A 27972-nucleotide genomic window follows, 5' to 3' on the forward strand; every position below is an offset into this window, starting at 1 on the left:
ATAACATTTTAAGTGTAGAGGAGGCTTAACATACCAAAAGTAAAGGTAAGATACAGACTCAACTGTCGTGACGCAATGTTTATAAGCAATTGGGTATCATCATTATCAAACCCATCGTCGGCCAACTACAGGGTTCTTCTCAGAACGAGAATCATATATTTAGTCAAAAGTATTCTATTAATGAAATGAAAATTTGGTATCATGAAATAACCACTATCCATCAAAGTATTAAAGCGAAAGGAAAACATAAATACTATTAATTTGCAATTTGCATCATACATATGGAAAAACTGAATCGGAAACGTTGTAAAAAAAAAGACGCGTCCAAAAAGTTGAGTCTGGCTCCAACGTATATAATTACACATTTACAAAAATCGTATCAATAGTTTGTCACATAATGATAAAGAAATAATTAACTACAATATTGTATGTACTAACCAATTCTACCGCTATAGTATAATAATAACAGTGTTAGTGAAAAAATAACATATCCGCCATTTTGTCACAACTTTCTTTCTATAAATAACTAAAATTATCGCTAGCAGGAAATCTGTAAACATTTTGTTACTACATGCCATTAAACACTGAAGACATGTCTGTACGTACGGTGATAAAGAGATATAAGGAATAAAGAAAAAAAACACATCATAAAATGTAAATAAAGTTTTCCTTAGATTTTACTTTAGAAAATTACAAAGTAATATTTAATAAAAATATTGTTGAAAAAGATATTTATTTATCAAGGTGATTAAATAGACCAGTGTTTTGAAAATAAAAGGATAAACCTATTTTAATACAATGAAAAAATTAAATAGTTTTTTTTTTTAAGTCTTAAAACCTGAGTTCCGGCGATACGCGTAGCTGATATCAAAAAATACAAACTATTTTGTATGCAAATGAAATGATGGTCAAAATTAAATACTCAAAAAAAATTTTTGTCTCGAGAATTGGATTCTTTTAGACGAAAATAATTTTATTAAATAAAGCTCGATTGAACGAGATTTCATTGTTAAAGTACCGAGGAAGACAGAGGCTTTACTGCTATCAATATTAACCCACTCGCGGCCCACTACTGGAGGTTACTATGTGAATGAGAAGCGCCGTAGTCAACCCACGCTGGCCAAGTTCGGATTGGTAGAATCCTGACACGTTTGAGAACATTATAAAGAACTCTCAGGCATGCAGGTTTCATTACGATCTATTCCAACTAATTCAGAAAAGTTAGTGGTACGTGCCGGGAGTCGAACTCGGTCCAATCGAAATAAGGTTCTAACGGCTGTCACTGTACAGGATAAGCGACTTTAAAACGTCGTAAATGAGATCCACTTTACTTTAATGGCACAGCGCTATACTTAATAAGTCGGCTTTGAATATAGATAGAAAATGGAATTTATACTCTTAGTTTTAGAGTTCAAATTCATCCACGATTCTGTAGCAAACGTTTTTGATGAACAGCTGTACAGAAAATCCGCCTCTAAAACTATTAACAAAAGGTTCAATTTGCTATGACGTTCGTGTTTTACGAAATTTTAATAACGATTTCACGGTTGCGTGTTATTAAATCATTACCTTACGGTGAAATAAAAAAAATGTAAACAAATCAAAATCAACTCGGTAGTTTTTATTCATAGTATCAAGAAGTAAAGAAAAGTTTAAAGTGACATTGTGAGATGGTGATAACGAAAACAAGGTTTTTTTAGAACAGGGCGCGTTTAGAACCCTCACAGCTTTAGTTTTCCATGAAACTATAAGGGAATTATGTATGGGTGGCTAAAACACACACAGCAGAAGTGTGTTCTTGTATGTGTGTCAGCCAACCACATAAAGAGTCTCGCAAGCGATGAAAGTGACCATTATTTGCGTCGAACACGGACGTTGTTAGGAGCTTCTTTCCCATTCATTATAATTAAGTTGTTACACACATTTTTGTGAAATTTAAATTAGTTTCGTATTACTAAGATTTCTTTATTTAAAATAAAAAACATTTTCATCCTGATTCCTAACAATACCATAACTTCCCAACAGTAGAAAATACGGAAAATTCAAAAGTGGTAATAGCTATTTGCATAAAGAAAGTTAAGACTTTGGACTTAAGACTCAATATTACTAGCGCGTATATACAAAATGTAAAGACATGTTTACAAAAAAATGTACTACTAAAAAGTACATAAGTACATGTTTAAACTACGCGGCTTTCTCGTTCTCTCACTAACACTTAAATACATCTGTCCCATTCGCACTCATATGAACCCTTTGCGTTTCTTGTACTCTTCTAAGTTGAGGGATCTCTTAGGTCCGGTTTCTTTGACTTTCGTCGTGTTCTGTGTTGGTTGTTTGGAAGATGATTCTGAAAAACAAAATAATATCGTCATAAATAAGTATTATTATTTTAATTATAATTTTCGCTTGTACTTATTCCTAAGCAATTGTGGTTAATGTTATCGTATTATATGTATAACTAAGTTGTGGAAACTTCATTGGTTTATGTGATATAAAAATACGGCATTACTTTTATGTGTAGTATAGTACTGTTTGTTTAGCTTGAAAAGCTAATAAATAAATAATTCATTTAGTTCAGAGGCCTCAAAACTTGTCAATGTCAATCTCCCCAGTACAGTGGTTAGTGGTCTTATAAGGGAAATTCCGGGTTCGATCCTCGACCATTTCTGGCTAAAACACCATGGTTGGTTACCACTCTACCGAGAAATACTTGCCGTCACTAATTAGCATTCCGGTTAGCCCGCTAATATAGACTGCATTATCACTTAACATCACGTGAGATTTTTATTAAGGGATAATCTGTAGTGAATTAAAAAAAAATATTTACTGATTGGGTGGGCTTAATTCACATTGTTTGAATTAATTGACTTTTTTTCGACGGCCGATTAGCGCAGTGGGTAGCGACCCTGCTTTCTGAGTCCAATGCCGTGGGTTCGATTCCAACAACTAAAAAATGTTTGTGTGATGAACATCAACGTTTTTCAGTGTCTAGGTGTATATATGTATATTATAAGTATTTATGTATTTTATTCATAAAAATATTCATCAGTCATGTTAGTACCCAAAACACAAGCTACGTTTACTTTGGGACTAGATGGCGGTGTGCGTATTGTCGTAGTATATTTATTTATTTATTCAAAAGTGCTTTTCACAGGTAGAAAAATGTTATTCATAAGGGCTTATATCATTTTAAACGGTGCAATATTCGATAACTAAAATTAAATTCAAGATCTTTTTAATCCAATGTAATTCTTTGCTCAGACAGGCCCCTCTGTCTGTATATAGACAACTTTGGGTATCATGAAACAAAACGATTTTCTTTCTTTCTTGCCCTACAATGTAAATTGTAGAAAATTTCATTACTCTTAAGTGTCAAGCACATTTTAAAAATGAATATGATTCGATATGAGTAGGTACTGTTTGCATAAATCTATTACCAATGAGTATGCATACACACAGCAATCCGTGACACAATACATTATACAAAGTGTCATGCATCTTTGGTTTTTGTATTTGCCATTTGCATACTCTGTGGTTACACATTTCTTTTCCCCTTTAAGGTTTTTTCTGCACGCTCGGCTAACATCCTTTTTTGTAACGGATCAATATATAAAAATTTTAATTTCAGTTAGTAAAGTTGTGCTTAAAATAAAACTGTCATGTCAATCAATATCACTTCAAGTTTGAAGAAGGCAAGTACACGTGTTCTTCAAATTGTAAGAAGGCATGTGCACATATTTTCCATGTTCTTCAAGTTTGAAGAAGGCGTGTTCACATGTTCCTTAAGTTTTAAGAAGGCGTGTGCAGAATATGTTCTTTGAGTTTTTATGTGCACAAAATGCCTTATTCACCCTTGATGGACCACAGATAGGCAGATAGAGTGGGACTAGAGGAAGAAGATGTAGAGATGTTACTTACTCGATATCGGTAAGTCGATGTCGATGTTGATATCGAAGTCGTGTAGGGAATATAAACTACTGCTGTCGGTCGCTAGGCTCTTCTTCTCCCTCTGCTTTTCCAACTCACTCTCTTGGTGTTGTAACTGTAATAAAACAAATAAACTTCTATTGCCCGCGACTTTGGCCGCATTAAAGAAAATATATAAATCATAGCCTATGTTACTCTGCAATAATTTAGCTTTCTCGACGGCCGATCGGCGCAGTGGGCAGCGATCCTGTTTTCTGAGTCCAAGGCCGTGGGTTCGATTCCCACTACTGGATAATATTTGTGTGATGAACATGAATTTATTTCAGTGTCGGGGTGTTTATCTATATATTATGAGTATTTATGTATATTATTCATAAAAAAAATATTCATCAGTTATCTTAGTACCCATAACACAAGCTACGCTTACTTTGGGACTAGATGGCGATGTGTGTATTGTAGTAGTATATTTATTTATTTATTATTGGTAAAAAAAATATGGTCAAGCGACAAACGCCACAAGGTACAAACATAAAAATATATACACGTGGCTTCACTCAGTGGCGTGCATAGAGGTTATGCACAGGGTATACAGATGATATAAAATAAAGAAAATCTTCAGTACGAGTTATAAATACGGCTAGGCTTTTTATTACTCTTACAATGCCTGTCTTTAAGTTTTTTATAACTCGTACTGGAGATTATCTTCATTTTATATCATCTGCATACCCTTTGCATACCCTCTATGCACGTCACTGGCTACACTCCGGAGGGCATGTAAGAAACGTGTCCTACAATGAGCCGCCATGTGTGTCATGAGACCTGAGGCGTGACTGTTAAGCCGCATGAGCCAGTAAAACTGGAACAGAACAATGCTGCTTAGCGGCAGTTATAAGGAGGTCCGTTACAAAAAGTTCACTACTTCTAACTCATACTCACAGTGAGTCGTTCTTTCTCTTGGTGTTCTTTGGTCGTCTTTTCTTCTTCTTCTCTTAACTTAATCTCTTCGGGGGTGGAGTCTTCGTGTAGCAGAAATTCCTGCAAAACGATGCAAAAAATTAAAATACATTCGTCTTAGTTTTTTTTCGTTCGTCTTAATTTAGTCGAAAATGAATAATAAATATACGTGTTATGTATGTTTTAATTGTTTTCCTTCGGCGTTAAACGGCGCAAGTGATATTTAAACTGTTTAAATTAAAAGCACACATATCTCCCAAGTCAGTGGTGCGTTCCGGAGAACAAACTCGGTCTCCAAGAAAGGAGAATAGCAATCCCTGCAAGAATGCATTGGGATAAGGAAATCATGAGCTAGTAAAAACAGGTTGTGTTACAAAAAACCTAAATTAAAAAAATTACAATTTTTATTATTAAAAAATAAAACAACTTACTTGTGACCTGGATGCTCCAGTATGCGACTTGAAGTTCATTACGGGTTTTGTGTGTCTTCTCGTGAACGGGTCATCTGTTTTCTTGCCTTTGTTCGCTTTTATCTGAAAAAAAAAAAACTATACATACAGATAGCTCCAATAAGTCTAGCGGACAAGTTGAATATGGTACAAAATAGATTTACTGCTCTTAAAATTATGTGCTATAGCTCATCGAATCCGGAATGGCGCCTAGAAAAATCTGCCAAAAGCGTATATTAGCACATAAAGAATTTATCAAAATTAAGCTTAATTTGCTATACTCCGCGAAAAGCAGGAGAATCTGTGTGGTGTAATTTATAATTTCTTCAATCCTTATACCCCACACTTTACAATGAATAATTGTAAAGTCAACATCTCCTGATGATGCTCCGGTTTCGGAGCGAAACGTGCGTAGAGGGTATATTGCCGAAGATCTGTTTGGTGTGGGGTATAAGGATTGAAGAAATTATAAATTACACCACACAGATTCTCCTGCTTTTCGCGGAGTATAGCAAATTAAGCTTAATTTTGATAATATATCATGGATTTCCGCAAAGTAACGCCTGCTTCTATCCAATACATAAAGAATTGTAAAGTTATAAACAATTGAAGATGAAAAAAAAAATGGATTATTAATATTTAAGTAATTTCAATAAACATTCTGAAAGTGGAGGAAATTTCCAATAAAAAAACTCCCGACGACGTAAAAGGCATATACTAATTTCGTCATCGACGGTACGAGAGCCGTACCTTAATTGGTTAAAGCGCTCAGCCGCGATTGCCAGAGCCGCAGGTTCAAATCCTGTCGGATTTTTTTAAAATTTATTACAATACATTATAACAGATATATTGCGAAGCTACTGTAAATATATGTTTTGATATAAATCGGTAAACGTAGGTAGAGAATCTCACCCTCGGCATTTAGGAAATTCGTTTCAAAAACCAACTAACCTCTTCCATGATCGCCCGTTCCGCGGTCTCGACGTTCAATTTCCGGTTCCTATTGTTGATATATGATATGCTCTGTATGGAGGAAGTCCTAGTTTTGTCCAAGGCACTAGCCCTCTCTTCTAGCTCCTGCAATTTCGCATTTAAGTCCGCAACAGATTCTTCGTCACCTCTGAAATAATCCATCCTCAATATTAATCAGACGGCCGACTGGCGCAGTGGGCAGCGACCCTGCGAGGCTTTGGGGCTAGATGGCGATGTGTGTCTTGTCATAGTAAATTAACAAAAAATGTTTCCTGTTTATAATATAGAAGTATGAATTAGAATAAAGGTTATCAAGAAAGAAAAAAAACACTGAATTGAATATAATATACTACGACGATACACACAGCGCCATCTAACCCCGAAGTAAGCGTAGCTTGTGTTATGGGTACTAAGATGACTGTTGAATAATATATTTCTTTTTTATGAATAATATACATAAATACTTATAATATACAGATAAACACCTAGACACTGAAAAACATTCATGTTCATCACACAAACATTTTCCAGGTGTGGGAATCGAACCCACGACCTTGGACTCAGAAAGCAGGGTCGCTGCCCACTGCGCCACTCGGCCGTCTAATAATATTAATATGTAATTGAGTATTATGTAAGTTTATAATAGCATAAATATATATCATATATTTATCTATTATAGTATATATAAAATTAATATCGGTATTTGTGTGGTTTTTGTTTTTTTTTGTAACACCATTCACTTTCCACTTTTTTATCGGCTTCGTACGCTCAGGTTGCTTTTAAAAGATCACTTTTAGTGAAAAGGCCGCCTTTGCACCTAGCACTAAGTACTATTACTGTTTTCTTTGTATTTTTCCTATTGTGTTGTGTTGCAATAAAGTTTTTCTATTCTATTCTATTCTGATATTAGTGCCAAGCTTTAGTTTGAAATTTTGTATTCATGTTTCAGCCCTCAACAAATTTTGGATTACAGCCTCAAGGACGGTAACTCGGGCTGCGACGGGGGTTCTCTCCTGGCTGCGCTCAGATACGCCACCAGAGCTGGTCTGATGATGGAGACTTATTATCACTACGTTGGGAAGGTAGAGTTTTGACGAGTGTCGAGAGTATATTTCATAAGGAATCACCCTGTAAAAATATTGTATCAAAAGAAGCATATAATTTCGCCATAAAAACAGCCTCGGACTACTGAAAAATATTTGCATGTTTTTCAGTGTCTGGATGTTTATCTGTATATTATGAGTATGAGCTCGATTTCACTTTCGGGTTGCCGAGTTCGAATCCCAGCACGCACCTCTAACTTTTCTAAGTTATGTGCGTTTTTAGTAATTAGAATAACACTAGCTTCGACGGTGAAGGATAACATCGTGAGGAAACCTGCATGACTGAGAGTTCTACATAATCTTCTCAAAGGTGTGTGGAGTCCACCAATCCGCACTGGGCCAGCGTGGTGGACTTAACCCCTTCTCTGAAGTGGGCTGGTAATGGGATGATAAGTATTTATGTATGTTATTCATATAAATATTCATCAGTCATCTTAGTAGCCATAACACAACCTACGCTTACTTTGGGGCTAGATGGCGATGATTATATTGTCGTAGTATATTAGTTTTAGTTAGTATTATTGTAAATGAAACGCGTTTGTTTGTTTGACCTAACTGGACTTCGACTTATGCGCATCGCATAGCGTTAGTACTGTGCGCGTGTCGGTCTTTTATCATTAATAGGGTTGTCACAAGTAAACACTTAGAATGTTTTGAAATCATTTGTATGGAAATTTAAATATGCTTCTTTTGATTTTATATTTTCACAGGGTGATTCCTTATGATGTATACTTATGAATCCTTCAACATTTTTTCGTGATTCGGCTACACTTTGTATAATTGTTGTTTTAATTACCCGAACTCACCTCAATTGTGCGACATCTCTCTCTTTCATCAGCTGCGTCTTTTTCATCGCGTAGTTGGTGGGGTGCGGTCTGAATCTCTCCTTCTCCGCTACTATTTTTTCTATGTCTTCTTCCTAAAAAAGAAACAATGATTATCAAAATTCAAAATTCATTTATTTCCAGTAGGCCTAACTTATAAGCACTTTTGAAACGTTAAGTAAGTCTGTTTGTAGTGACTCTACCACCGGTTCGGAAGGCAGCATTCCCATTACGCCTTTAGGCTTTAGAGGTACATTACGTACTGTCTCTAAGACTTATCTGTGAAATCAAAACGCTAATTGTTAAAAATAAACCACTGCCATAGTTCTTACTAAAATAAATCAGATACAGCCCTAACGTCACAAGCAAAATCAAATTATTAGGTACGAGTCGCGTCGCGTAGGTACTATGGGCGTGGCGGTCTTTTACAGTCAATAGGGTTGTCACTTATAAACTTTTAAATTCGTTGTATGAAATATAGTTATGCCCTTGAACAGTATTACGTACTTCGATCACACGTTGTATATAGATAGAAAATATATATATATATAGGTAAGACTCTCACCTTAAATTCATACATAAGTGCATCTTTGACTTCGGTGATTTTGTTCCTAACGTAATCCATTGTGGGTGGTTTCTTGTTTGCCTCTTTGATGGCGCGGTGCCATTTTTGAAATTCGTTATCCGTGAACTCCTGAAAGAAAGCATTTGTATTAAAAAAAACAGTGTACAGATCTGGAATTCAAACTCAAATTCATTTATTTGCTTAAAACATGACAAAATATTATAAATGTTTAGTCGCAGTCTACGACATGCAAATCTTAATTTACTATACGTTTACATACTACACTCAATTGCAAATATATTAAAAATAATAAAAAAATATATTATAAGAATGTCATATGTACATGATGATAGAATTATAAGGTGTATTAGATATATGTCATAATCAAAAATAAGAAAAATAAAAAAAATATCGCCGGTTAATTACACATTCTTCATGGGGTGAGCGCTGTGAATTGAAGCAGGGGGTTTGGGAATTTCGCCCTACCGAGTTCTGTGTTTCCTAAGTCTCACGACCTGGGCATCTTCAAAACAAGAGTGAATATCTTCTAGGCAAGCGCGTCCCATCTTAGGCCACTTCTACACTTTCCATCAGGTGTGATTGTATTCTATTAACAATTAAAAAAAAAAAGTTACCTGATTGCTGACAAATTCTAGTCGGAACACTCGGTCCTGCGTGCCGTGTCTTAATTTGAAACCTTTGTTTGTCCGTGTGTTACCTAAATTGTAAACTTTAGCAGTTTCATATACATCTATTATTTCTGCTACCTGGAAAAATAAAAATTACATACACCTTAATTAAACTATTTTAAATTAGCTTCACCCGTCTGTTGGTTTGTATGTTTGTAACCGACTCCCTTTTTAACTCGCATTTTATTAACTTTTGACCTGCATTTTGACCCTCTTCAAACATTCTGATTTCTTTCAATGACCAATGACAAAACACTCATTTGATAAGATTATTCAATTTGAAGAACACGTTTTTTTATGATTTATATCATTATAATTTCTAACCATTATCTTTAGCAGATTTCTCTAATATTAACAAATGTGATGGTGAATGTAACAAAAATAATACATAGTTTAAGAAAAACTAAAAGAAACCCCCTTAATAAATAAACAAAAAGGTAGAAATAAGTACGGTTTTTTAAACCAAATGTGTATTTAGTTTTATTCAAACAATTAATTTATTTCCTGAATGTTCTTTTCTGATGGTTTCATTGTTTGTGTATTAATTGGCTTTAACGATCGTATCACTGACATCTATATTATTATTATTATAAATGCAAAAGTGTTCGTTTATATGTCCTTAATTTACGCCTTAAATAATAAACCAATCGACCTGATTATTGGCATAGAGTTAGACGGAAGGACAAAGAGTAACATAACAACAGGCTGCTTTTTGTCCCAGAAAACCAAACTGGTAATACGGGATTTTTTGTTTTGAAACGGACGGAAAACGGATTACGACGGGAAAACCCACTTTATTACGTACGCGTAACGTAGCGCAGTTACTATGCACGTGTCGGTCTTTTATTTCCAATAGGGTTGTCACAAGTAAGCACTTAGAATGTATTGAATTAGTTTGTATGGAAAAGTAAATAGGCTTCTTTTGATTTAATATTGTTACAGGGTGATTCCTTATGAAATATACTTATACACCCTTCATTATTATTTCGTAATTCCGTTACAAGTTGTATATAAAAAAAAAGCTCTAGTTGTACTCAAAAAACTCTCTCCCGATGATTATATGTTAATACTCACCCTATAAACTGGATTGCCATTGTTATTGCCTATGCCGATTCTAACATAACATCCTTGTACCACCCGAGAGAAGAAAGGTAAATGCACTAGCCTTTCCAATTTGAACCTGAAACAAGAAAAAAATTATATATATTTATATTCTCATAACAGATTATACCTAATAAACATTGGGCTAGGTATAAAGAGAATCTTATTGACCCGAGTTCTTGGTGTTAGTTAAAGTTAAACAAGATTTGTAGGGAATCTAAGGAGCGCCACTTAGTTATAATACTGGGAAACAGTATTGCCACTAGATGGCGCTCTCAATTGACGGCCGATTGGCGCAGTTTGCAGCGACCCTGCTTCTGAGTCCAAGGCCGTGGGTTCGATTCCCACAACTGTAAAATGTTTGTGTGATGAGCATGAATGTTTTTCAGTGTCTGGGTGTTTATATGTATATTATAAGTATTTATGTATTATATTCATAAAAATATTCAGCTATCTTAGTACCCATAACACAAGCTACGCTTACTTTGGGGCTAGATGGCGATGTGTGTATTGTCGTAGTACATTTATTTATTTATTTATTTATTTAATTCCGATTCGCTACAATCGTAGTTAATTTTCACGCAATCGAATAGAATAGAATAGAAAAACTTTATTACAACGCAACACAATAGGAAAAATACAAGGAAAACAGTAATAGTACTTAGTGCTAGGGTGCAAAGGCAGCCTTATCACTAAAAGTGATCTTTTAAGGGCATATAGGATGTTCCAAAAATTAAAATAAACTTACATGAACATACACACAACATTTACATATTAACTACAAAAATGCCGATATCTTATAACTTCAAACGAGCAATTCTTGTATATATATAATTGGAATCTCGGAATCGGCTCCAACGATTTACAAGAAATTTAGTATACAGGGGGTTTCGGGGGCGATAAATCGATCTAGCTTGGATTCATTTTTAGAAAATGTCATTTTATTTGTGTTTTCCGGTAATAACAGATTTAGGGTCAGCTAGTAAATTAGAATACCGAATAGTTAGAAAATCTTTTTTTTTTTTTTAAATAGTTACAATTGACGGGCCAAGCAGACGGTCCACCTGGTGGTAAGTGGAAAATCATCACATTTAAACAGGGCAACACTTCACAGGCAGTGGCGTGCACTGGGTTTCTTACCAGGGTATAATATGATTCCTAAGGTGATTTTGGACCTGCCAATGCACAAGTTTAAAGAATTTGTTAAAACACATTTATTACAGCGAGGTTACTATACAATTGATGATTTTTTTAATGACAAGGTTGCTTGGAAGCATCCGGCTCCGCTTTCAGCTCTCACAAGATTGAAAAATCAATGTTAAAATGCAAAATGTAAATTGTTGATGTTGGAAAAGAGCAACTGCTGAGTTTCTTGCCGGCTTCTTCTCGGTAGAATCTGCCTTCCGAACCGGTGGTAGAATCACTACAAACAGACAGACTTGACGTTTCAAAAGTGCTTATATTAGGCCTACTTGAAATAAATATGCATACAGCAGGAAAATTGGATATAATAGCCAAAATCCACCTCCTACACGAGTTGTATATGAATTTTAGGGGTAATATAGACAAAACAATATATACGCACACACAGGCACGTCTATAACACCCCGTCGTTTTTGCGTTGGTGGTTAAAAATATTGTGATCATCATCATATCAACCCATTAACAGCCCACTACAGGACACGGGTCTTCTCCTACAATGAGAAGGGGTTAAGGCTGTAGTCCACCACGCTGGCCCGGTGCGGATTAGTGGACTCCACACACCTTTCAGAACATTATGTAGATCTCTCAGGCATGGAGGTTACCTCACGATGTTTTCCTTCACCATTGAAGCGAGTGATACTTTAATAACTTTAAACGCAATTAACTTGGAAAAGTTGGAGCGCGCTCGGCGCTCCGAAAGTGAAGGAGCTCGACTTCACTTTCGAAGCGCCGAGTTCGAATCCCACCACTGGTAACTTTTCTAAGTTATGAGCGTTTTAAGTAAAAGTTGAAGCAAGTAAAATATCACTTGCTTCAACGGTGAAGGCAAAACATCGTGAAGAAACCAGCATGCCTGAGAGTTCTAGAAGAGTCCACGCACTAGGCCCACCTGGTGGACTACGGCCTAAACCCCTTCTCATTGTGGGGGGAGACCCGTGCCCTGTAGTGGGCCGGCAATTGGTTAATATGATGCTAATGAAGATGAACATGCTAAGGTTATATGAAGTAACGTACATACCTGCTAAGCCTAAGTTTGTTGATCTGATCCCTAGTGTCCGCGTATTTGACTTCGACAACTTCTCGCTCTCGCTTCTTCTCTTCTTCTTCTACGTCCGAAGATGAAGAGCTTGATGAACTTCTGCGACCTGCGGTAAACAAAGTCCTGTTATCATCATCATCTTCATCACCTCAACCAATTGACGTCCACTGCTGGACATAGGTCTTTTGTAGGGAGTTCCACAACGACGGTCCTGGGCCGCTTGCCTCCAACGGCTCCCAGCTACTCGCCTGATGTCATCTGTCCACCTCGTTTAGGGCCGACCTACGCTGCGTTTACCGGTGCGGGGTCGCCATTCCAGCACCTTAAGACCCCAACGTCCATCGGTTCTCCGAGCTATGTGCCCCGCCCATTGCCACTTCAGCTTCGCAACCCGCTGAGCTATGTCGGTAACTCTAGTTCTTCTACGGATCTCCTCATTTCTGATTTGATCACGTAGAGATACTCCTAACATAGCTCTCTCCATCGCCCGCTGAGTGACTCTCAGCCTTCTTATGAGGCCCATAGTTAGCGGCCCATAGTTAGTCCTGTTATACAACGTGTAAATGAAAACCGTAATAACACTTCCAAGGCTTTGGAGGTAAATTATGTACTGTCTTTGAGACTTATCTGTGAAACCGAAAACGTAAAAGTTTTTGAGTAAACCACTGCCATAGTTTTTACTGAAAGAAATCAGATACAGCCCTAACATACCATGCAAAATTAAAATAATGTGCCTCCTGTCACTTTATTGGGTACTATGCGCTTGGCGGTCTTTTATCTTCAATAGGGTTGTCACACACACGGTAAACACTGAAAATATTTTCAATTCTTTTGTATGGGAAAATAAATTTGCTTCATTTCATTTCATATTTTCACAGGGTGATTCCTTATGAAATATAATTATGTATCCTTCAACATTATTTGAACAATCTACTATGTTCAAATTGTTTAAGCATAACAATTTGAAAATACACTTCACACATCACAAAACGATACTTTCCACTATATGACAAGAAAGAAAAAATTACTGTAGCATATGTTTGTATATTGTACATTATTTATTGATCCAAGCTGAGGGCAATACTGATGACGAACCTTGAGATTTATTGTCCTCAGATTCCGATCCGGAGTCGTCTGAATAAATATCTGATGCCTTTAACTTGACACTCTGTTTACTTGTCCCGCCTATAATTTCGTCATCTGCATCCTGAAAACAAGGTTATTAATAAATAAATAAATATACTACGACAGTACACACAGCGCCATCTAACCCCAAAGTAAGCGTAGCTTGTGTTATGGGTACTAAGATGACTGATGAATAATATATTTCTTTTTTATGAATAATATACATAAATACTTATAATATACATATAAACATCCAGACATTGAAAAACATTCATGTTCATCACACAAACATTTTCCAGTTGTGGGAATCGAACCCACGGCCTTGGACTCAGAAAGCAGGGTAGCTGCCCACTGCGCCAACCGGCTTCTGTTAAACATAAGCTTATAGAAAAGTCCTATTATAAGGACTACGTCAACGATAGAAATGCTTGGGTGTTAATTATTGCTCTAACCAGGTTGCTTCTTTAGTAGTTTTAAGTTGCAATGTGAGATGGTGATAACAAAAAAAAAACAACCGGCTAAGTGTGTTGTGGGCTTCTTCTCACTATAATCTTCATCACTAACGACGAACAAAGCGATTCCTAATTAGGTAACGCCTAATCGTACTTAGGCATACATTTACCTTTCACCAATCGATTTTCCCTAGTTAACCAATATAACTTAACTCGTCTATGGTTCTTGCCACAAGGTGTGGTATTATGTGTTTGTATTATCATAATTTTTCGTATGGATTTAAAATGAATAATAAAACCGAATTAATATTTTTTTCGATCTGTCAAGTATCAGTTTTTTTTTAATTCCACTACAAGTTAGCCCTCGACTGCAATCTCACCTGGTGGTAAGTGATGATGCAGTCTAAGATGGTAGCATGCTAACCTGTCAGGGAGTATGGTAGTCACACCCCTAATCGGTTTCCACGCGACATCGCACCGGAACACTTAATCGCTCAGCGGCCCGTTGCCGGTAGGGTGGTAACTAGCCACGGCCAAAGCCTCCCACCAGTCCCCATTGAAACCGGGACCTCCTACTTAAATACATAGCGCTCACATTTGCGCCAGGGAGGTCGTCAAAACTTGTACTAAGACTAATGTATGAAAGTGATAGCAATACTCACGTCGTCCTCTTCTTTTCTTTCCTGCTCTTGCGCACGTTTCTTTTGCTTGGTTTCGACGCGTGTTGCGCGCGCGTCTCTCTGTGCGCGTAACGCGGCCATTGCGTTTACTCGACGGTCGTCGACGTTGCGTTTACGTTCCGTTTTCGCCCCGAATAAGGGTGACGCTGAACGTTCCGATTCACGTTCTGCGGATTGTATGGATTATCTTTAGAATTGGTCTAGTCCCAAAGTAAAAGTAGCTTGTGTTATGGGGACTAAGATAATTCATGAATATTTTTATGAATAATATACATAAATACTTTATGTATTGCAGGTTAAAGTATGAAAAGTAATAAATAAATACCTTAAAGAGAATAATGTTAAAACTAAATTAGTAGTATTAATTGTTGCGACACAGTTTATACTACTGCAACAGTTATCGTGGCACCATGTTTATTGTGTCAATTCTGTACCCCTACCAATATTCTGAATAAATGAATTAATGAATAAATTATATTGTAAACTTTGTAGGCCATTATATATTTTTTTACTATATTTGCAATTTTTTTTTTTGCATGGAATATAGGGCCTTTTTTATTTATTTATGTATTATATAATTTAAAACTTACCAGCGTCCTTAGATTCATCTTCAATTTCTCCCGGACTCTGTGGCGGTTTTTCGTTTTCAACTTCCGGTTCTTTCGGTTCCTCTACAACAGACTCTATGAAATAATAAAAAAATATTAGAAAGATATTTTTTTAACGTTTTTAAATTTATGGTATGAACGTTTTTATTCACCTACCCGCTAAAAATTTTATAATTCTGTTCAACATTAGAGGATTGTCAAACTCCCATACAAACTCAGTGGAGTTTCAGGACACAAAGTCACGTCTGTATGTATAATAATAATAATAATAATAATCTTTATTCCAGATATTACATCCATTTTGTTAGTAATACAAACAATTGCTTAAGACTATGTTAGTAACTAGGTTAGTTTATTTATTATAATATAAATTTATTTGACTAGATACCCATCCATGAGACACTAAGAGTGCATATGCAAACCAATCCAGTGTCTCATAAATGGATTATCTAGTTTTTCAGACAAAGTCTTCAGAATGCCGTTGGAGCTACCACGGATTCTGCTCATCACCGATGCTGCTCTTTTTCTCATAATTGCATAAAAATCGTCGGTACGAGCCTCAGCAAACATCAGTGACGCACTGCAGAATCTCGGCAGCTCCATCAGCACCCTGAATCCATTATTATATTGGACGCGCAGGTCATTGTAGGTCCTCTGCGTATATGACACCCACAGGCTGCACGTGTAGAAAGTTTGGCAATATGCCTTAAAGAGAGTTATTTTTACTTGTTTGTTGCAACGTGCAAACCTGCGAGCTACCATATTGCATCGGACTGCCAACGCCCTGCGCTCCCTTTCTATATCTTTTATATCAGACATGTCTTCCGTAACAATATGCCCTAGATATTTAAACTCTGTGACTCTTTTAAGAGGAACTCCGTTAAGAGTCACAGGAGGGATATCATCCGGCGAGTTACCTTTGCTCTTAAAAACTAATAGCTCACTTTTTTTTACATTATACATGAGTCCATGTGACTCAGCATACGACTCGCACATCTTGAGTAACTTTCTCAGTGCGCTAATTGATGGACTCAGCAGAACCATATCGTCTGCATAACTCAAGTTATTCACCATAGTGCCATCAATAGAGCAGCCAATCCCGGTTCGGCGGAGTCCATCAATCAGCTGATCAATGTAGACGTTAAACAGGGAGGGAGATGTTAGTCCACCCTGTCGAACTCCGCATTCAAGGTGATATGGATCCGAAAAAGCACCAGCCCATTTGACCCTGTTCGTTTGTGAGCTATACCAAAACCTTAATATATTAACCAATTCTGGTGGCACATTAAGGTCCCTCAGCTTTGTCCACAGCTGTTCGCAACAAACAAGGTCAAATGCCTTAGAAAGATCGAGAAAGGCGGCATAGACAGGTGTCTTCCTGTCAGTATAGTATTTAACAGTCTGCTTGAGCGCCAGTATAGCACTTTCCGTGGATACATTTCTTCTAAAGCCGAACTGTGCATCATTTAATTTTATATATCCACTGAGCTGGCGGTCAAGCAGACCATCAAACACCTTTCCCAATACTGTGGCTAATGTAATTGGCCTGTAGTTACCTTTATCGGCAATATCACCCGTTTTATTTTTAACTACAGGCACAACTACATTATCCATTAGGTCTGCAGGAAGGTACGAGTGTCGGATGCAAAACGTATAAAACATAGCAAGGATCCGGTAAACATGAGAACCCGCATTCAACAGGTGCTCTACACTCAGTTCATCATGTCCCGGAGCCTTTCCCCTCGCCAAGCTCTTTATAATACTCTCTACCTCTTTAGCGCTAAATGATAGAGAAGAGCCCGACGCAGGCAAATCAACCCTCTGCGCATACTGATTCCGAGTTAATGGTGATTGGACTCTAAAATGCTCCTTGAATATGTTAGCTATACGTCCTGCATCCGTTTCCCCATCGACACTAACAGGGAGGCTCGCTCTAGGGTTTAATTTGTTTGTTTCCTTCCAAAATTTATGGAATTTTTTCTGTCTATGCTGCTCTGCTAATACATCCATCTGCAATTGCTCTTTATTTCTCTGACAAAATTTAAGTTTATTTTTAAAATTCTTCTTGCTAGATTTCATGTCTTGAAATTCTTTACCATACAAGAGCATGCCATGTATTTTCCACGTCTCAAATTTTTCACGAGCCTCCCTGCGTGCGTCCTTGACGTACTTATTCCATCCAACCACACGCCTACGCCTCCCAACTCGTCCCGGCTGGTTGCTCGCGATCGCTGCCTCCTGCAGCGCGTGGACTACTTTTCGGTACAACTCATCAATCACAAGCCTATGACTTCCATCCGTACATATATCGTCACAACATGCACTTAGTTCCGGAGGGAAGTCAATGTTTCTCAAAAAGCTGTTACATACTTGTTGATATATATTGGTCTGAGTTCTGTCTCCCCATCTTATTTTGTCTTTGTTTTGTGTTAGTACATCATAATTCCTTGATTTTATTCTTGTAACATAAAGATTACAATTGATCTCTAGGGGAAAATGATCAGACCAATATACATCGTAGCGCACCTTGGCCTCACTGATCGACAGCCACGCTGCCTCCGTGGCCACACAGTGGTCGAGCCAGCGACGACATCCATGTGCGTCACTTATAAATGTGTATGTGTCGCTGTCTCGCCCGAGCTTAGCAATATCGGCGCATATCCATTTCTGGTCGGTACAAAAATTTAAAAGTTCCTTACCGAAGAGTTCGCCAAGATGCGCATTAAAATCGCCCAACATATATACCGACTCAATGCCACAGGTATCAATTATAGCTACAATTTCACTTAAACAATCATTAAATTCAATAATATTTTCAGCTGAATCCGTAGGCATGTACACATTAACAAACAACATCTCGCGATTGGCAGTTACGCCCTTTATCGCCGTAATGCGATCGCTATGACACGGCACTATAGACACTGAGGTAAACACACTTTTCCGCCACAATACCGCCACGCCTCCAAACGGCCTGCCTCTCAGTATCCCAGTGGAGAGATTTATAGATGACTTACCAGTGTACATGAAATCGTTATGTATTTCCCCGAGTAAAGGTATCTCATAAGGCATAAGCCAGGTTTCTTGAAGGGCTATTATATCTGCCGATTGACAAAGTGACTTCACACATTCACTAGATCTCTTAAGGCCCTTGCAATTAAAAGTAATCAATTTTAAATTTAAATTTTTATCCATTATTAGAAGTTTCTTTGGCCTCTGTTCCATTTGCCTGAGCTGAGTCTGCCCTCCTACCTTTGAAATATATGTACCGCCTAAATGCTATACCCTCTGGCCACATGTTTTCATCCATAAATACCGATAGCTTGTGGTGAGGAATATCAAATTTGTAGGCTTCATACTGTTTATCCTGTTTCATTTTTATTTTGGTGAGTTCTACTGAGACATTCGTCTTTTCATAAATATGCCTTTTAATATCACTTATTGAAGCGCCCTTGTCAACGTTATATATGTAAAAAGGTATTTTGACTTCCGCAGCCTTAAAACTCCCATTTGACACGGTAGAACCCTTACCCTTATTTCCTTTAAACTTGTTTTTAATTTTACTTTTATAAGTTACCTTAATCCATTCCTCTTCTTTAGGTTTTTCGCTCGACTTTAAGATATCGGCAAATGTTACGGTCGAAACCGCAGTGGGCCTCTCCACGTGTCTATCTAAAACAAGATCGCTGCTATCGGAGTGCATCCTGTGTATGAGCGGGACATCTTGATGCGCTTGCGTTACTGACTGCACTCTATTGTTATCTAGCCCGACCGGTTTGTTCGAAACCGCGGTAGGCCGCAGGTTACACGCGCGCGGCGTGCAATAAGGATGCATAGCCGTGTTCGCACTATGTTGGAGCGGAATAGATTGCTGATCTTGGCCTTGCGTATTTGCTATGCACTCTCCGTTCATTGACCCCGCTGTCAGCTGATTATTATTGTATAACCTTTGTATGTACTGATTGTATAACCTACCAACTGATTGTTAGAAAAATATAAGTAAGTGGCTATAAGTGGCTGTGATAGGCCTACATTATTTATTTATTTATTTTACATCCTGTTAGGACAACTTATACTAAATAGATAGGACTACATGATTTATGGCTAGCCTGGCTAAGTTTGTTGTGGTCTCTTCTTAGACCAGGGTGCGTTTGGAACCCTCCTAGCTTTAGTTTTAAGATAACCAATGCAGTTATCACCATCACTAACTTTAGTGTAACATGTTAAATGTATGAACGCTTCATAAGTGCCCGTGATAAGGTCTACATGAATAAAACATATTTGAATTATGGATAACTATAAGAAAAATGAATGAAAGATGACATTAAACATTATAAAATACATGATATTGAATATAGTGTACTATGGTGATACTCTGCGAATAATGAAGTATTGAAGGTAATTCAAAATTCAGACAGAGTATCACAAGCTGTCCACCCGTGACCCGTCATGGAATAGATCCCATTGAAAAATTGCTCTCCAAGAGCGCATTGAGGGTGTTTTCGGTGGAATTTGACCGAACTGAAGGCATAACATGGAAGGACAGAGTGACTAATGAGGAAGTCCTCAAGAAAGCAGGGATGCCCAGTCTCTATGCTCTACCGAAGCAAAGACGCTTGCGATGGCTAGGTCATGTACACCGGATGGAACCTTCTCGTTTGCGTCGGCAGGTTCTTCTTCGTGACGTGGCGCATGCTAAAAGGCCAATGGGCCGACCTCGCTTAAGTTTTAAAGACTGTGCCAAGAGCGCTTAAGTTTTAAAGACTGTGCCAAGAGGGACATGACCGAATTCAACATCGACCGTAGACATTGGGAGATGCTTGCGGAAGGAGTTGAATGGCGCAAGATTCAAAAAATTCAAAATTAAAAATTCATTTATTTCAAGTAGGCCTAATATAAGCACTATTGAAACGTCAAGTCTGTCTGTGTGTAGTGACTCTACCACCGGTTCGGAAGGCAGATTCTACCGAGAAGAAGCCATTAACAATTTACATTTTACATTTCAAAATTAATTTTTCTATCTTGTGAGAGATGAACGCGGAGCCGGAACCTTGTCATTAAGAAATTCATCAAAATTGTAGGGCATTAATGAGGGATACCGTATCTATGAAAAAGCTTGGCTCGGTGTTCTTTCTCAAAAAAAGATACGAAGGCATACCAAGGGATCTTCAGATTGCGCCGAAGGGTTTTACTGCCATATTTGCGGCCGTAAATGTCGCTCGCGCATGGGCTTGTAAATAGTGTACTTAAGTAAATAATGTACTAAAGTATATAATCTAAGTAAGTATATAATATACTTAAGTAAATAATGTTCTTAAGTATATAATGTAAATAAGTATACAATGTACTTAAGTATATGATGTACTTAAGTAAATAATGTACTTAAGTATATAATGTAAGTAAGTATATAATGTAAGTAAGTATATAATGTAAGTAAGTATATAATGTACTTAAGTAAATAATGTACTTAAGTATATAATGTATTTAAGTATATAATGTAAATAAGTATACCATGTACTTAAGTATATGATGTACTTAAGTAAATAATGTACTTAAGTATATAATGTAAGTAAGTATATAATGTAAGTGTCGCTTAGACAGTGTCTGAAACGTCTCTCAATACGTACAGGCCATTGAATGACCGAACTCACCCTTTCTTTCCTTCTCTTCCTCACGCTCGCGGGCCACTTGCGCTTGCCTCGCTTGCTCTTGCTTCGCTCGCTGCTCGCGCAACGCTCGCCGCCGCTTGCGAGCGGAGCGCCGGCGAGCCACTTCCCCGGGGGAGGCCCCGCGCTCCGCCGCCGAGCGTTTCGCTAAGCGGAGTTTCCGCTCGATCTCCCATCTGTAAAACACCAATGCTCTTAGTACAATGGCTCGCTCGCAATCGAAGAGTCGCTTCCGAGTAATGGAAATACTTGAATATGGAAGTGAATTGGATCTTATTTCCATTGTGTTAAAGCTCAAATTAATGAAACGGTGATAGCGCATTGGGTAGTTACTCGACCTCACTTTCGGGGGGCCTAATTCGAATCTCAGCACGCACCTCTAACTTATCTGAGTGTTACTATTCAATTATCACCACCTGCATGCCGGAGAGTTCTACATAATGTTCTCAAAGGTGTTTGGAGTCTACCAATCCGCACTGGGCCAGCGTGGTGGACAACGGCCTTAACCCCTTCTCATTGTTAGAAGAGACCCGTGCTATGTAGTGAGCCGGTAATGGGTTGATGTGACGATGAAAGCTCAAATTTGCTTACAATGCTCGGGCTTAAGAATCAGAAGGATTTGCGACTCGAAACCTAGCGACATTAGGTCCATTTTACTTTGCCGATACAGAGTTTGATACTCTTAAGCGAATCGTCGATTGCGAGCAAATTTTGTTGTAAGGCTTCTACTACGTGCTACTACTACCATGTATCAACGGCTGTCCTGCGTGGTGATTATATGCAAACACTCACGTTGGGAGAGGCCTTTAGTGCAGCAGTGGGCTGCTAATGACCTTGAGTTTTGACCCTCCGCCGAACTGTCTCGACACGGCCTATTATAGCCTCCAATGTACTTATAACGCCCTAGTACCTCCATGGTCATCGCCTGTCTATCGTTGTTCTATAAGACATGGGCAAAGTCCACCGTTGGGAGAGGCCTTTAGTCCAGCAGTGGACTGTTATAGGCTAATGACGAGTACACCCTCACCACCCACGTGTCTCAAGATGACCTTCAGTTTTGACCCTCCGCCGAACTGTCTCGACACGGCCCATTATAGCCTCCAATATATTTATAACGCCCTAGTACCTCCATGGTCATCGCCCGTCTGTCGGTGTTCTATAAGACATGGGACAAGTCCACCGTTGGGAGAGGCCTTTATTCCAGCAGTGGACTGTTATAGGCTAATGACCTTGAGTTTTGACCCTCCGCCGAACTGTCTCGACGAGGCCAAATTATAGCCTCCAATGTACTTATAACGCCCTAGTACCTCCATCGTCATCGCCTATCTATCAGTGTTCTATAAGACATGGGCAAAGACCACCGTTCGGCCTTTAGTCCAGCAGTGGACTGTTATGGGTATCAATGATATTATTATAGCGGCTCGACTTGTTTATCTCGCGTAACAAGCAAGAGCCGTAGTACGGCACTCTCTCTCTCTCTCACCTGGTCTTCATCAAGTCCCTCCTCTCGATACGTTTGAATATCTCCTGCTCCCTCTCCTTCTCCGACATGGCAGCCAGCCGCGCTCTGTCCTCTTCATCTCCCATTAGATTCTCGTCATACCTTCAAAGAAAACATCACATCAATTATCTTGTATAGTAATACACACGACTATTGAAGATTTATTTAGATTTTAATTGCACACAGTGTTTTAAGTGTCCCTTACCAAGAGCATAAATAGTTTTATCATCAAGTAAAATATTTCTTTATTTATTCCCATCTGACATTTAATGTAGGACTTAGCGCGAGTTTAAAATATGTAAGGAGAGGAGTTATTTTTAAAAACTACAACTGATTATTTACACACCCGACACTACTTTAAATATGCTTTTCAACAAAAACAAACTCTGACGAAGTCTAAATAAATAAATAATAAATACAGTCAAACCTGGATAAGCGAGAGTTCAAGGGAGCACAATCTCATTCTCGCTTATAGAGGTTTCTTACTAACCCGAGTTTCTCGCTAATGCAGGTACATGGGTAGCGTTTCTCTCTTATAGAGGTACGCAGCAATAACAAGACATATATTCATGCACTATGTAATTTTATTTTATTTATACATTACACATTTATTTACATTTAAAAAAATCCGTCAATTTCGTTTGGGTTTCTGTTTTTGTATTTTGAATGTTTTTCTCTAACTCATAAATTTTGTCGAATATTGCTTGCTCGACTGTCGCTTATAGAGGTATAGATAAGTAGCAGTCTCACTTACGGAGGTCCGTGAGGGAAAAACGACTCTCTCTTACAAAGGTTTCTGTTTCTCGCTAATAGAGGTTTTGGGAGCTTAAAATGACGGGTCCTGGCTATTTCTCTCACTTATAGAGTTTTCTCACTTACCCAGGTTTGCCTTTATACACTAATATTATGTTATATAAATCGTGTATTTGTAATTTGTATAAGGGTCAATCTTTTTCTTATTGCTACGTTATATATGTTAAGGCATGGTAGCGAGTAAAAAAAAAAATATATAAAAACTTACCCATCGTCAAATTCTTCCTCTGAATCAATGGAATCATTGTCCGATGAATGGGACGACACCTCACCTGCAAATAATTCAGATATTACCTTAGGCAGTTTTCATTTGGGGAGAGGCCAGGCAGTACTGAAAGCTCTAGCAAAATACACGATACAAAAAACCCTAACACAAACAATCAGAGTAACTCAGAGATGGATACGAGGTCATAACGGGGCCGACGAACTAGCGCGGCTGGCCACATCACTGAAAGTGGTACCGATCACACCAATACCTTTCAGTGAATATAAAACATGGCTACATAAACAAACGCACTCCACACACTCAGAGCTATGGATCAACGAAAATGAGTGTGAACACACAAATGAGGCCTTTCCAGACCCCACTAACTACTAAAACTAAGTCGGAACAAACTAAGGACGGTAGTAAGTATCATAACAGGGCATTGCCAACTAAACAAACACCTTTTCATTTTAGGCACAACCGACAGTCCTCTGTGCAGGGCATGCATGGAGGCAGATAAAACACCGACACACGTATTACTCCGATGTAGAGGAGTAGTACAGCAACGCACAGCACACCTTGGCTCCCCGGCATCACTCCCCGAAGCACTTGGCGACCTGGGCGGCCTGCTAAGCTTCTGGAGGCTTCTGTGAGCTCGGCTGGCTGAAGTGACCCCGCGGGGAGCCGTACCAGTGGCATAACGGAAGATTCCGGCCGACCAAGTACGGAGTTGTCGCCCAGGGAAAGAAGAAAAAGAAGGGGGCTCTCATTTCATGGGATATCCTCTCAGAATGAGCAGAGTTTAGGCTGTATATACTCCATACTCTTAAACGATGGTTCTATCTATCTATCTTGTAGTGGAGCCCGATTTGGCGGACGCACTTCGATCCTCAAGGATCTTTTGTACTCGCCCCCTTTGTATCCCCCTCACCCTAAATAGTTTCAAATACCCACTCTAAGAGTTTGATCCACAGAAATCGTTTGGTTGTGGACAGGTCACTCCCAAAATATAAATAATATAAATATACTACGACATTACACACATCGCCACCTAGCCCCAAAATAACCGTAGCTTGTGTTATGGGTACTAAGGTGACTGCTGAATATTTTTATGAATACACATAAATAAATTGCAATATACATATAAACACCCAGACACTGAAAAAATTCATGCTTATCACACAAACATTTTCCAGTAGTGGGAATCTAACCCACGGCCTTGGACTCAGAAAGCAGGATTGCTGCAAACTGCGCCAATCGGCCGTCAAAAGGTCGAATCGCTCCCAAGCCAAACCGTCGCATTCACAAAGCAAATGCTCCATAGACTCCGCATCCTCGTTACAGGCCCTACATGTAGGGTCATCAATAATGCCCATTTTGAATAGCATGGACCCTGTGCCCCAAACGTCCTGTTATGGCCACTACAGCGTATCTTACCTGTATCTTACTGTCTGTTTCCCAAACAAGGTTAACAGACAAACAATGCTTAGGACTCAGTGATAGCCTAGTGAAAGATTGAATGAATGAATGAGCGAAGGAATGATTAAATAAGTGAATGAATTAATAAAAGTGGGAATGAATAAATAAAAGAGCGAATGAATGAGTGAATGAATAAATCAATGAATGATTGAATTAATGAATGAATGATTAGACATTCATTGTACACCACACAGAAAATTCAAAAATTACAAATATAATATAGCAGACTTTGGCTTCAATCCCAGCATGTACCCCTTTTATGTTATACAGTTGAAAATGAATCAAAAGCCAGTAAGTAAAAAAGTTTATCAGATGTATTTTTACCTTCTTCGGGTTCACTGTACACATCTTTCTTCTTGCCCGATTCAACACTGTCTGTACTCTTTCTAACTTCACTCCGCTTGGGCTCTGGTTTCTTCCTCTCTTCAGAGTGGTCTGAAGAGCTCTTTCTACTGGTTTTTGCCGGTTCTTTCTTTTTGGACGTGTCACTTCTTGCATCGCTGTTTGATTCTGAACCGGACGATGATGAAGATTTGTCTGCAACAATGTTTATTTTAACTTGAGGCAAGTTGCAAGGCGCAGACAAGAATTGGTCAGTCTTATTTGGTCATTCATGAATGAAAGAATGAAGTAATGAATTTAAGAATCATTTCTTTTTTTTTAATATCATAAAAGCGAAAGTGTGTTTAGCCTTGAATTTGTCTTAATTTTATAGCTTAAAGCGGTGATAACCCAGTAGATGGACTTTGACTTCTCTTTCGTGAGGGACGAGTTCGCATGCCTGAGAGGTCGGCATAATGTTCTCAAAGGTGTGTTGAGTCCACCGATCAAAACCTGTGCCCTGTAAAGGGCCGGTAATGGGTTGATATTATGATGATGATGATGATGATGATGATGATGATGATGATGATGATGATGATGAATGTGACTTTGTTACTTTGACCTTAGTAGTTTATAACCTGATATTGACAAAATTTTGCATAGATTTTGTTTGCATTTGATGACAGATAGATAGGATACTTTTCCTTGGAAAACTAGAAAAGCCTTTGTTACATAAGCAATAAGGTGAGGCATGATTGTTTAACCAATTTTGGATACCTAGTGACTAGCTTGCATCCTGGAGAATGTGGACATTTTTCATTTTTATGCTGGGAAAAGAAATTGTAACTCTGCAGTTACAATTTCTTTCTTCTTACAACCAAAATGTATGTAGTCACAGGCAACATGTAGGAATTGATAGACTCATTACCATTCTTCTTATCGTCATCATTGTCCCAGTCAGATTCGCTGCCCGAGGATTGAGGTTTAGGCTTTGACTGTGGTGGGGAGTTTTCTGGTTTCTTCTTCTTCTTTGCTAGGTTTAGAAATTGCTAGAAAAAAATTAGTTTAATTAAATAAGAGCATTAAAACATAGATAAATGATAAGAAACTGCATTGAGTTAGTTTTGGGATATTAACAGGCTTGCAAATAAACTTGGGGAGTGCCAAACTGTTTGATTGATAGCATTTGTAAATGCACCAACAAAAACATTCAAGACTCATTCAGAAAGGCTCAAGATTGCACTACCTGGCAACCCTTATAAGTAAAGCTGGCATAGATGGTCACCACCCTCAGTCAGTCACATCGAAGAAGAGAGAAATAAACTTGGCATAACATTGTAAAAATAAAACTTATATAAATAGCTTAATTTTTAGGACAACAATATGTTAACTTATAATAATGTTAACTCTCTAGCAACACAAATAAACACTAGATCTTCACAAAGTTCAGTTATAATGTAAATGTTATATGATAAATTCTGGATGTGGACTTTTTACTAGATTTATAAGCGCATATTTTTGACAGTTATTTTTATAACAAACATGTAGTTTGTATATTTGAAATATCAATGTATGGTTTTTTGGCTTCAAACTAACTGCGTTTCAGTTTTGTTATATTATATAAGGTTTCTGAACGAATGCAGCTGTTCATACTGCACTAACAAACTTTCTTTTAAGAAGATTATGGGAATCATTATTATAAACTCCATAATTTAATGTTGGAAGGATAAGCAATGACAGCCATCGAATTGTTAATAAACATTCCTTTTTATTATTTTCCATGAGTCATGCGTAAGTTTTAAAGAGGCCATAGCCTAGCTGTGATCGAAAACATTTGAGTTTTTCGACGTAAAATTACAAAGTTGAATGTGCAACTTGATACTTTAAATCAAGATTCGTTCAGAAATGCGTATTAGACGTAATTGCACCCTCCAGACATTGATCTTGGCCTGAATACGCAAACAAAATACCAAAGGAATTTCAACGATTTTTGGGACAAAACTAACCTAAAGTTGAATCAACTGTTTATAAATTAACTTACAGAGTCCAAATCCGAACATTCACTGCTAGAATCCGAATCTATCAATGGCTTATTTTTCCTTTTGGCCATTTTGTTGCACTTAAGTTATATCTATGAAATACGTTAACGTTTCAAGTTTTTTCTCTCGTTATAAAATTCGTCCATCAACAAGCACAAGCAACTAAAAGTGTTGTCAGTATATCTGTCATCGCATTCCCTAGAATATCTAGGAAGATCCTCGCTGCGTATCATAAAAAAATTGAATTAAAAAAAACTGTT

The 27972-nt window shown here is 37.9% G+C and overlaps 1 protein-coding gene across 1 annotated transcript; it reads right to left on the bottom strand.

Annotated features, from left to right (window-relative positions):
- Positions 1–1228: 1228 nt before the first annotated feature.
- Positions 1229–27872, bottom strand: LOC120634788 (RNA polymerase-associated protein Rtf1). Its single transcript, XM_039905587.1, has 19 exons — positions 27715–27872; positions 26602–26722; positions 25677–25889; positions 23877–23940; positions 22838–22957; positions 21340–21530; positions 15674–15766; positions 15066–15250; positions 13922–14033; positions 12806–12932; positions 10558–10663; positions 9430–9561; positions 8795–8923; positions 8212–8324; positions 6282–6450; positions 5313–5414; positions 4864–4962; positions 3919–4042; positions 1229–2347 (listed from the first exon to the last, which is right to left on the bottom strand). The coding sequence occupies exons 1-19, from the start codon at positions 27781–27783 to the stop codon at positions 2241–2243; spliced, it is 2376 nt and encodes a 791-aa protein (XP_039761521.1). The 5' UTR covers positions 27784–27872; the 3' UTR covers positions 1229–2240.
- Between the last annotated feature and the right edge of the window lie 100 nt (positions 27873–27972).

Source organism: Pararge aegeria, chromosome 25 (assembly GCF_905163445.1).
Source record: "Pararge aegeria chromosome 25, ilParAegt1.1, whole genome shotgun sequence".
In the NCBI taxonomy this organism is placed as follows: Eukaryota; Metazoa; Arthropoda; class Insecta; order Lepidoptera; family Nymphalidae; genus Pararge; species Pararge aegeria.